The sequence below is a fragment of the Desmodus rotundus genome, chromosome 10 (genome assembly GCF_022682495.2).
Source record: "Desmodus rotundus isolate HL8 chromosome 10, HLdesRot8A.1, whole genome shotgun sequence".
Classification (NCBI taxonomy): domain Eukaryota; kingdom Metazoa; phylum Chordata; class Mammalia; order Chiroptera; family Phyllostomidae; genus Desmodus; species Desmodus rotundus.
In genome coordinates, this window is record NC_071396.1 from 84103852 (window position 1) to 84116188 (window position 12337).

The 12337-nt window shown below is 34.8% G+C and overlaps 1 protein-coding gene across 1 annotated transcript in view; it reads right to left on the reverse strand.

Annotated features, from left to right (window-relative positions):
- The window catches only part of CCDC178 (coiled-coil domain containing 178), a 280932-nt gene that overhangs the window by 184639 nt on the left and 83956 nt on the right, over positions 1–12337 (reverse strand). Inside the window, exons 16-17 of the mRNA XM_053912249.1 lie at positions 11268–11413; positions 7009–7168 (exon numbers count right to left, since the gene is read on the reverse strand). Coding sequence (XP_053768224.1) covers positions 7009–7168; positions 11268–11413 — 306 coding nt within the window. The remainder of the gene's footprint in view (positions 1–7008; positions 7169–11267; positions 11414–12337) is intronic.

A 12337-nucleotide genomic window follows, 5' to 3' on the forward strand; every position in this document is an offset into this window, starting at 1 on the left:
TTGGAATGATTTTTTTCATATGACACAGAAAGCACATGAAACAATGTAAAAGTACATAAATAAAAATATAGCAAATTAAAAAGTTTCTGCACAGCAAAAGAAATAAGTTGAAAGACAACCTACCAAATGGGAGAACACATTTGCAAACCATGTACCTAATAAGGTGTTAGTATTCAAAATATATAACTAATTCATATAATTCAGTAGCAAAAAAAAAAAAAAGAAATAGTTACATTGAAAATTCACAAAGGCCTTGAGTAGACATTTTTCAAAAAAAGATACACAAGGAAGATATACAAATGGCCAACAGATAAACGAAAGGGTGCTCAACATCACTAATCATCAAGGACATGCAAGTCAAAACAACAATGAGATATCAGTCACCTCACACTTGTTGGAATGGCTTTTATCAAAAATAAAGCACCCATGGACAAACACAATTGGGGGGAGGATGGACTGTGGGAGATGGGGGGTGAGTAGGGCAGAGGAGAGTAATGGGAGGAAAATGGGGACAACTGTAACTGAACAAAAGCAAACAAAATTAATTAAAAACAAGACAAGCGATTAGTGTTGGTGAGGATGTGGAGAAAAGACAACACTTACACACTGTTGGTGGGAATGTAAATTGGTATAACCATTATGAAAAACAGTATGGATATTCCTCAAAAAGTTGGAAATACCATATGATCCAGCAATCCTACTTCTAGGTATAAATGTGGATAAAATAAAACCAGTATTTCAAGGAAATATCCACAATCCCATGTTTATTGCAGCCTTAATAGCCAACACGTGGAAACAACCTAAGTGTCTGTCAATGGATGAATAGAGAAAAATATTCATATATTTGTAAGGATGAATAGAGAAAAATATTCATACATTTGTATGGATGAATAGAGAAAATATTCATATATTTATACATATATATGAATATGAATACTATTCAGCCATGAGAAAGAAGGAAATTCAGCCATATGCGACAAAATAGATGAACCTAGCAGACATTATGCTAAATAAAACAAGCCAGATAAAGGTAGACAAATACTGTACAATCTCACTTATTTCAGAATCTGAAAAAAGAATTGAGCTCATAGAAAGAGTAAAATGGTGATTACCAAGGGACAGTGGGGTGGGAGATGAAAAGGGGAGATGCTGGTCCAAGGGTATTAAGTCCTTAGTTTTAAGATGAATGACTTCTGGAGATCTAATGTATTACATAAAAGCTATAGATAATAATGCTGTATTATATATTTTCAGTTTGCTAAGAAAGTAGATCTTAAGCATTCTTACCATATACACAAGAAAAGATAACTGTATACCCAGATCAAATCATCACATTATACATTTTAAATACATATAATTTTATTTATTAATTATCTTGAATACATACATTTATGTTAAATGATTTTTATTTAATTTGTATAGTATTAACAATTATCACTATAGTTTATGTGCCATTGATAATTTATATAGAAATAAATATGTTTGGTTCAACCAGATTATACTTTTCACATCATATAAGTTCCTATATTTCAATCTAATTGAACATCGTAGTCTATTAGCAGTATGTGAGATTTCCTACATGGAGTAATTGTGGGTTTTGCTTTATAAATTCATAGGTCATGTTATTCAGTGCATACAGACTCATAATTACTGAATGACCATTCTGTTCACAATATGTTTTATATATAATGACAATTCTCTCCTATGTATTATTTTACAGTTAATATTATCAGCACCTGTTCTTTTTGTTAGACTAACCTAATTTTACATTTCATTATCAACTATTCTGGCTTATTTTTTAATGTGCATGTAACCTTTATGTTTACAAAAGTTTTATTTTATCACTTTTAATAACAAAGTGTAAAAATTCTACTTGTATGATCATTGTTTCAAATTTCCATCTAAATGTGCTCTTATATTAGTAATGCAGATAAACAATGAGAAATAAATTTGAGACTGTAGGTTTGAGATGTATCATGAAGAACCAGTGGAAAAGTTTACACTTAATTTGTAAAGAGGTAGGAGGCATAAGGAATTTTCAAGGAGTGCAATGTGCTTAGAGATAGGCTGTAGAAAAATCAACTAGACAGCATTAGGTAGGATTAATTGAAGTTAAATGAAAGTACAAGTTGCAACTATGTTTCAAGAAAGTGCCTTTGTAATTAAAGAGAAGTGGTGGGAAGGCATGAGGATTACAGGCTTAATAGATGCTGACGTCGAATTGGGTGTGACCTGCACATAAAAGAGCTATATATATGTAATGTGGTACATTACTAGATGCCTGAAAAAATATGGTGGCATTTATAATAAATTTTTTGATGACTGGTTTCATTAGAAGATGATTTGGGGGGCCTGATAGAGACTATATAAGAGGAAACAAGGACCTAATAACCCACCATGCAAAGATAAAGTTTGTGTAAAGGAGTAGAAATGAAGAAGATTGGTGAGTCGGCCACTGTATTGTCAGTCGAAGCCATGGGAGCTCACGAAAACTTTAAAGGAAAGTGTTAGAGAATATGTGAAGACAGAATCTGGGTGTATAGTTGTTAAACTGTATCAGCATTTTAGAAAAATTCGCTTGTTGACTACCAGGGGTGGGCTCTGCAGACTCTATATTCATTAGCTGGGAGTGTAAGTTCCACATATTTGAGAATTTTCTGTTTTCATCCTATAATTAGTTTCTAGTTTCGTACAATTGTGGTTGGAAGATACATGGTAATCTTCTTAAATTTGTTAAGATCTGTTTTGTGACCTAATATATGTCTATCCTGGAGAATATTCTGTGTGTGCTTAAGAAGAATGTGTCTTCTGCTGGACTGAATATTCTATATATGTCTATTTTGTTCTAAAGCGCAGTTCAAGTCCAATGTTTCCTTATTGATTTCCTGTCTAGATGATTTATCCATTGTTTAAACTGAGATATTGAGGTCCCCTACTATTATTGTAGTGTTGTCTATTTCTCCCTTCATATCTGTTAGTATTTTGCTTAATATATTTAGGTGCTACACTGAAATTTTAATCTTAAGCAACTGCATTTACAAATTATAGTCAGTAAAAACTCCATGGCATTAAAAATCTGTCATTTAAAGATATTTGTCATGAATTTTCTACTGAAAAAGATTACAGTTAGGTCCCAAACCACATTATATATTATCTAAAGTTTGTGTATATTTTTCTTAAACTATTGTATTAGCTATTTATATTTTTATATTTCTAATTCTGTGGTGTGTTTCCTCAGTCCTTGATTCCACTGTGGCTTTTATGAAGTCTTATGTTAAACATTTCCTTCCAATGACCCATAACTGTGATCGATTCTTTAGTCCAAAGGGGGCACCCCCAGAACCGTAGTATCACATACACAGTGACGTCTAATAAGACTTGTTTCTTTGGCCCCAGCCAGGTATTTCGATTGGGTAGAGCACTGTCCTAATATGCCAAGGTTGTGGGTTGATCCACGGTCAGGGCACATGTGAGAATCAACCAATGAAAGCTTAAGTGGAACAACAAGTTGATGTTTCTCTCCCTCTCTCTCTTTCTCTCATCTCTCTCAAATCAATCAATAAAATAAAACGATTTTAAATATGCTTTATATAACACACATATTTATAAATTTTTATCTCATTCAATTTCTAAACAGGGGTGAGAACAGGTTTTCTATGAAGGATGGTGTTGTCTTTCTACTCTTTAATACTGATAACTGACCCTAAACAGAGTCACTAATGATGAGATACATCAGTCTCTAAACTGTGCATGTTCAAACTCTATGCTTCTGATCACGTGAGATGAATGCATAACAAGCTGCTAGCCCAGCACCGACAAAAGAAAATTGCATATAAATTCAAGGTTACTTGAGAAGCATTATTGAAATATTTAGCAAATCCTTTAATTGCTAGGAAGCAACAGACAATTTAACCATCTTCACCTAGAGGGAACAGACTGAATAGTAAATTTCTCAAGTGTTATCACGTGAGTGAAGAGAGAGTGAACTGGAAGAGTCGGCCCTTGCACAGCATGAGCACTCGCTGAAGTATCAGGCGGGTGCAGTACGGAACACATCTATGCCAGGCTGCTGCCTGTAGCCATAATCACGCATGTTGACATCAGAATCACCAAATAAGAATACGTTTATCCACTTACTTGTTCAGTTATTGAGCGAGTGTTGATTGAGTGCTTCCCTTGTACCAGGTTTAGTTCTGAGCTTTTAGGATACAGAGACTGTGACAGAAAACTCTCCTATCCTCATAGTAAGATTTTGTGTCTTTTAAAATATACCATATGGGTATTTCAGAAAATAAGATATAAAGAAGTAAAAATTAATGAAAAAAAAAAAAACAAGTTCAGATAGAGATTAGTACTAAGAAAAAAAAAAGCGCCTGTGATGTGCCCAAGGTACACTGCCGAATGGGAAGAGAGAGACGGGCTTTGGGATGAGAAAAAATACAAATCTCAATTACTGAGAGGCTAGTTATACAGGGCTTTTTCTTTGTCTCTCTCCTGCTGACCATATTTTGCCATTTCACTAATTATTATTGTTCCATTAAGTGTTGAAATGCTAGTCAATAAATGATTATTGAGATCCCACTGTGTTCTCAGCACCAGTACGATTGGAAAATGTGGTTGAATTCAAACAACTAATTCTACTGCTGTGATAAAATACGAGGCGGGGAACGGTGCTTGTCAGTAAATAACTTAAGCCCTCTTGTTTTGAGGGGCGCATTTGAATCTAAGCTTTCCCATCCATTTACACATCACATCTCCGATCCAGCCATCGAAGTTCCGACTCCTCCAAGAGGAGGCATCATTTATTGCCACTAGATGGCACCCGTTATTTTCCTATTTAGGCCAACAAGACAAAAGCAAACCTTTTTCTATGTAACGGCTAAATTTTAAATGAAGATTGAAGTACCATTCTTCATTTAAAATGAAGAATATTACTTAGCACTATTATTAATAAATGTATTGTTATTTTATTAATATTTACCTTATAGGCAAGGCCAGAGCTAGCAATAAAAACTATGTTCATTCTCTTACATACCTATTTATTCAATGTATATCTATCGCAAATAATCTGTTAAAAAATGTATAATCAAGGTCTTTGGAAACACAAATAAAAGTAATGGAGTATATTAAATATATATAGTAATTGAATATATAACTATCAGGATCAAAAATAGCTGATGAAAGTATATTACGATGTACCCATGTGTCTCTCAAAAATAATATAAATATATATATTGAAAAATCCATGGCATTTATTATAACAAGTAAATGTGAGAATGTGAAATCAGATAAGAATCACTTAAGTAATCTATACTAGTTAATCTATATCATTTAGTTATATGTATATAAAATTTTAATATGTATATCTATGAAAATAAAAACTCAGATCTGAAAATATATATTTTTTCACATAATTTCCGTTTCTAACTAGTAAGTGCAATTAAAACATATGCAAATTGTTTCTAAAGAAAAAGTACACAAAATATTCTCATTTTTCAAACAAGTGATTAGTAAACAAAGTATGTTTATTCAGAAATAAAATGTAAATATTCTCACATCTCTCATTAAAAATATTAAAATGGCCTAGATTTAAATTTTTAAATTATAATTGACATTAAGTATTATTTTATATTACTTGGCAGTGTATAGCATAGTGGTCAGACATTTATATAATTTATGAAGTGACCCCCGGTAAGTCTAGTGTCCACCTGGCACCACACACAGTTATTACGATATTAGTGACTATGTTGTCCATGCTGTACTTTACCTCCCCGACTACCTTTTAACTGCCAACTTGTAGTTTGTAACCCCTTCACCTTTTCCCCCAACCCCTCTCTCATCAGGCAACCACCAGCCTGATCTCTGTATCTGTTAACATAAGTCTGTTTCTGTTTGTTCATTTATTTTCTTCTTTAATTCCATATATAGGTGAAATCATACGGAATTTGTCTTTCTTGGTTGACTTATTTCATTTAGCTTACTACCCTCTAGGCTTATTGATGAGTCTCAAATGGTAAAATTTCATTCTTGTACACACTTGAGTAATATTCCCTTTAGATATGTACCACAGCTTCTTTATCCACTCATTTACTGATGGGTGCTTGGGTTGTTTCCATATCTCGGCTATTGTAAGTAACACTGCAAGGAACATAGGGGTCCACATATCTTTTCGAATTAGTGTTTTGGATTTCTTTGGATAAATACCCAGAAGTGGAATTGCTGGGCCATAAGGGAGTTGTATTTTTAATTTTTTGAGGAACCTCCACACTGTTTGAAATAGCAGCTGCATCAATTTTCAATCCCACCAACAGTGCATGAGCGTTCCCTTTCCTCCACCTCCTCACCAACACTTGCCGTTTGTTGGTTTGTTGATGATGGCCATTCTGACAGGTGTGAGGTGATATCTCATTGTGGTTTAAATTTGCATTCCTCTAATAATTAATGACATGGAGCATCGTTTCATATGTCTGTGGGCCATCTGCATGTCCTCTTTAGAGAAGCATCTATTCAGGTCCTTTGCCCATTTTTTAAATTGGATTGCTTGCTGTTGTTGTTATTGTTTGTGTTTTGGGGGAGTGTTTAGTTGTATAAGTTCTTTCTTTCATTTTTAATTTTTTATTATATTTTTCCTTTACCATTTAGTTCCCTTACATCTCCCCCCCTACAATCCCGTACTGTTGTCCATCCGTGTCCATGAGTCCTTTTTCTTTCTTGCTCAATCCCTCCACCCCTCCTATACTTTTAAATCAGTAGCTTTCCAAATTAAATAAAGTACAATGACAAAATGAGGGTGCACAGAAAGTGCATTGAAAAGTACACGATGTATGAATATATTATAATTACTTAACAGGAAAAATGAATAGTTACATTTATTATGCTAACAGATTTATTTTAAAATTTTAAACATCTTTGCTACTTCAGGATGAAAAATAAGTGCTTCCAACTCTCTGCTACTTTGATTCTCCTTGTATTTCCTTAATTCTAAAATAGTCAAAAAAGAATACTCACTTTAATATCTGCCAGAGTTTTTTGCCTCATGGTAATGAGAGTCCCGTGTCTCTGTTCTTCCTCAGACAGCCTCTCTTCACAGGCTCTCTTCTCACTTATGAGATGATCGTACACAGCCTGCACTTGTTCCTTTTTAAATCTTATAGTTAAAAATTGCTCCCTGTTCAGAAAGAATTGCAATTACCACTAGTCAACTTATATTTTATTTCCTAAAAATATACTTATGATACATTTTTAAAGACCCAATATTGAAAAATCTGAGAACCGGGGGGCTTTGGAAAAAATTTCCCAGTCCCTTCTATCACCTCCAGAGAGCTACACCTAAGAGATCCAAGTGCAAGAAAATCTCTGACAAAATCCAGTGGATTCTCTTGGACGTTGACCCACTATGCCTCTATTTTGTTGGCTTTCCAAAAGACCTCCTCCTCCATGCAGCATGTAGATCCAAACACACATTCTGGTTAGATTAAGCCAAGCAGCCCTGTGGCTGATTAGCCAGGAGTAAGAATATATATTGACAGAACAACAAGATGCAAGGCAAGGACCTAATACCATGTAGAAGAGACAGGACCACTAACTGTAAACAAGGAATCATGTTTTCAAATTTGCTGACAAAGGTGTAATAGAGAGAGAAGAAAATGAGTACATAGTGTTGAGCTTCTGAATCAAACAACCCAGTAGCTTACCTTACCCATAGCCTCCTGTTCTATATTATACATTCACCTATTGTTTAAGCTGGTGTGCAAGTGTGTTTGTGTGAGCATGTGTGTGCATGCACGCATGAACAAATCTGTGTGTATTTTGCCATATGTAACTAAGTACATCTTGACAAAGAGGTAAAATAATTTTTATCATTGGTAATATCATTGGAAATCAGTGGTAATGTAAAAAGCAATAGTAGTAGAATAAGCATCAAAAAGTGGTTAATACAATAGTGCAAACATAAATATGCTTTAGAAATAATTTCCAGACTTGATAAGCAACCCAGAATCTAGAATAAGCAGAGCTGCAAAAACTCAGCACAGCGTTTTGCCCACATCTGTTTTCGTCTCTACTGGTATAGAAAATTGAATCATTTGCACAGTTAGCTATAAAGACAGCGGGACTAACATTTCTGAGGGGCTAAAATGTTGAAGTGCTTTGAATGTAATATCTCATTTAATACAACCACCACCCTATGGAAGAATAATTATTACAGCAATTTGCAGATGAGGAACCTGAACTTCAATGTAATTAGCTTGTGTAAGCTAATTAGTAAATGACAGACAATTCAAATCCAGTTCCGTCTGGCTCTGTTTGACTCAGCAGCTCAGCATTCAAATACTCATTTTTTTCCTCTCTCCACTATGACGGTCAGCAGTGAATTTGAAACCATGACCCTTTGTTCACACTTTACACGTGAGCCTCTCCCGCTGCATGAAAAAGCCCCTCTCTTTTCATCTGCCTTGCCCTTGGTTTTTCCACTTCATCATTTACACAAACAACATCCAAAATTCTTTGTAATGTCCTATATAAGGATTCTGTAATCTTGACGTTCTGAAACATAGCGAAACAATTCGCACAGGGAGGAGCAGGCATGACCAAGGACAAAACTCTCATATTTGCTCCCAGCAAACATCATGATATCTTGATCCCATATACTTTATGCTCTACACTAAGTATTTTAATATTAGATTGTATTCAATACAGCATTGTATTAATTTCATATGTGTTATGTACAGTACATGTGTTTATATGTATATGTATGCATGAAAATAGTGTTTCCTTTCTCAGAGTGACAAAAAGGACAAACACTGGAGTCCTGTGTTCCTGGGTTTGGATCCCTTCACTTTCTAGGTCAGGAACAGTTGTAAAACTTGAATGAGAGCCAAGAGGAGCCTTGTTAACTATGATTTTTATCAACATATTTCAATTGTTTTGCATATGCAAGGTTTGTCTCTCTGAAAAATATCTTCAGACAGGTAAAGACACACTTTCCCACTTGATATTCTTTGTTCTTCTTGGTGCTTGGCTCTAGGCACACTATGGGTTCTTAATAAATAATGATTAACTGGACATGGTCGCCTATTGAAAGTACCAATAGTTTATCCCTAATATGGTCATGTGCCACTCAACAATGTGACATGCTCCAAGAAATGTGTTGTCAGGTGATGCCGATGTCATTGTACACACGTCATATAGTGCACTCACGCAAAGCTAGAGGGCATAACCTACTACATACACATCTAGGCTGGATGCTGGAGCCTGTTGCTCCTACACCTTGTACAGCTTGTCACTGCAGAACAACCGGAGACTAAATCAGGCGCAAGGGAAAATGATACAATCAAGAGAGGCGGTAAATGTGAGATGTATGAGGCTGCTGTCAGTGGAGAGGGCATACTTTTTCACAGCAAACGTTGCTTTATAAGTTGACAGAGTACACTCCAAAATAATTAAAAGTATGCTATGATCAATACATAAACCAGTAACATAGTCACTTATTTTCATTGTAAGTAATATGTACTGTACACAACTGTACGTGCTACACTTTTATATGACTGGCAACACAGTAGGTTCGTTTGCACTGGCCCCACCGAAAACACATGAGTAATGCGTTGAGCTAGACATTAGTGACAGCTATGACATACTGGGCAATAGGAAGTTTTCAGCTCCATTATAGCCTTAGGAAGCCGCTGTTGTACCTGGGGTCAGTTGCTGACTAAAACATTGTTTTGCATTACGTGACTGCACAGGTACTGTGAGTGATTATCTGCAATAATCTTCCTTGCCAATCCTGGTTTAGGGACTCACTATGGATGGTTGAAATAACACTTTGGAGCAGGATGGCCTTAATCTGGAGCTAGCTCTACCACCAGTTATCTGTGCAATCTTAAGGCGATCATTAAATTTCCTTGAACTTCTGTTTACTCAGCGATCGTATGGGAATGTTATAACCAAATTCAAGAATTTGTTGTAAGAACTGGACGAGATAAGGTACATAGGTTTCCTTGCAGAGTGCCTGGCATGTTAGGAAGATAATCAATGGCAGCTATAAATATTCCTTGCCATTATCTCTGTTAATTAATAGATTTGTAAGCGAGGCCACAGTGCCATCTATTCTTTTTCTTTTTCCTGTGGAAAGGCAGATTTTGTCAGGTTGAGAGAGGGAATTAATTCACTGGGACACAGTGACCACTTTTATCTCAAGGGCAATGTAATCTAGCCACAAGCTGGAAGAGAATGTTAGGATTGAAGTGGTAAGAATCCTGAAGAAAAAAAAATCTCCAGCTCACAAATTTGATCTTTTTAATTTTAATGTGAATTATATAATTTTAGACTGATACCTTTGAGCTCCAAAACATTCTTACAGATACAAACAATGGAGATAAATATCTTTCAAAGTATACCACATTTCCTTGCTTTCTTACGTGATTACTGAATATGATTTAGTCTTTCAGATAAAGCTACATGATCATTTGGAAAAGAAGTTTTTACCCTATGGTAATAGCTAAACAAATATGTTTTGAGTGCACTGACATGACTCCATTAAGGAATATGGCATTAGGCTGTGCATAAATGTTTCTCTGAGACTGTATCCCTTGAGTGGTATGATTTTACTGGTGCTGTATTAGCCTCCTATATTTAAATCCAAGGATAATTCCTAAATGCGACCAATGCTTATTCCTTTAACAGCCCTCCAAGCCCTGTTCTCAATATATTGTGCAATAGGAAATAAGAACCAAGAGGAGAAAATGAAGAACATTTAAGTTCTAAGTGAGAGTGTATGGATACACTAAGCCTCTTAGAGCACGATTATTCTTCAAGAGAAAGACTTTACCAACCCTTGTCACGTCACATATGACCCTGACTAACGTGGGGACTGGAAAAGAGGCTTTTGAATAAATTACGTGAGTTTTTGTAGAACATCTGTTTCTAAACTCTCACCTCAAAACTTTTCAAAAAAGTTTGAGTGAAAATCTTCATGTTATTAACTATGTCAGTAAGTGAGAAATACTAAAATTTGTGGGACAGTTCATTAATATCATAAGAAAGAAAAGTTCTTATACTTGGTAAAAGAGAAGCATTCCTAGTTATTCAAATTAAACGAAGGGGAGCAGTGAAAAAGAAAAGCAATTTATGATTTTGTTTATAAACCAAAATTGTCAAATAGCACATTGAACTGTGATAGAAAATATGGATCATTTTTAAATATAGAAAGTTTATTTTATCTCTTTTATAAATAATAAACATTTAATAGTTGATACAATTTAAGTACTTACCTCAAATTTTCAAGTATCTCATTAAAATTTTTCTTTTCCTCTTCTTTTTCTTCCAGGTCCTTATTCAATGTATTTATTTTTGCATGATAAATCACTGTTTTACTTTTAGTTGTCTGTATTTCATTAAATATTACTGAGCATTTTTCCTGGAAAACAAATTCAGGGATGTTTCATTTTTAAATCTTCAGGATTTAGAGGCCCAAAGATAATTATGTTTGGCTATATGAAAAATTCAAAGCAAATACTGACTTCTTTTCAAAATAAGCACTAAATTATTTTTACATTATTGTTGCCATTGTTACATCTTATGAGATTTTGTAAAAGGTGGGTTAGAACTATCTATTCTGTCTCCCTCATCTCTCTCCACCCCCCCTCCCTGCACTAGTCTGTTCCCACTCTCCGATGCACACATACCTTAGAGTCATGGCCTCTCCAGATGCAAACATATGGTTACTGGTTTTCAGGCATGTGCAGTGAAGGTGGGAAAGGATACATATTATGCTTGTCTTTTAAAAAAATTCATTGATATTTAATTCCAGTGCAATTTCCCAAACAGGCCCGTGCAATTCCAGGTGGATACTTGATTTTTGTGCAATCCTTTCATATCTATTGGTACATGTATTGACTGACTAATTTACTGACTGGGTGACTAACTTACTGAAGGTCATTCATTCTCTGTGTCTGGCGTTGCTTCTAATTAGTGCTACTTTTCTCACTGAGTCCACAGATCTCAACTGCTCCATGCTCCTATTTTCTTCCATTTTCCTCCATATGCTTCCCAACTCTCTCTCTACTCTTACAGATTTCAAAAATGGCTAATCTTTCATATTTATTTTCCTATAAAAGTCTGCTGTTTGTCCAAGATTTTGAACATTGGGTAAGTCTTCGAATTTACATGTCCCCTCTGTTTTCTTTCTTTTTCTGGAAGTTCTAGAATTTTTCTACTGATAAATAAAAGTTGTTTTTTTGTTTGTTAATACCAGAATGTAGTCGAAAGGTGGCTGATTGGTATTCTTCAATGGATCCACTAGGATATTTTGTTATTACTGGGAGAAAAAAAATCAACCTAA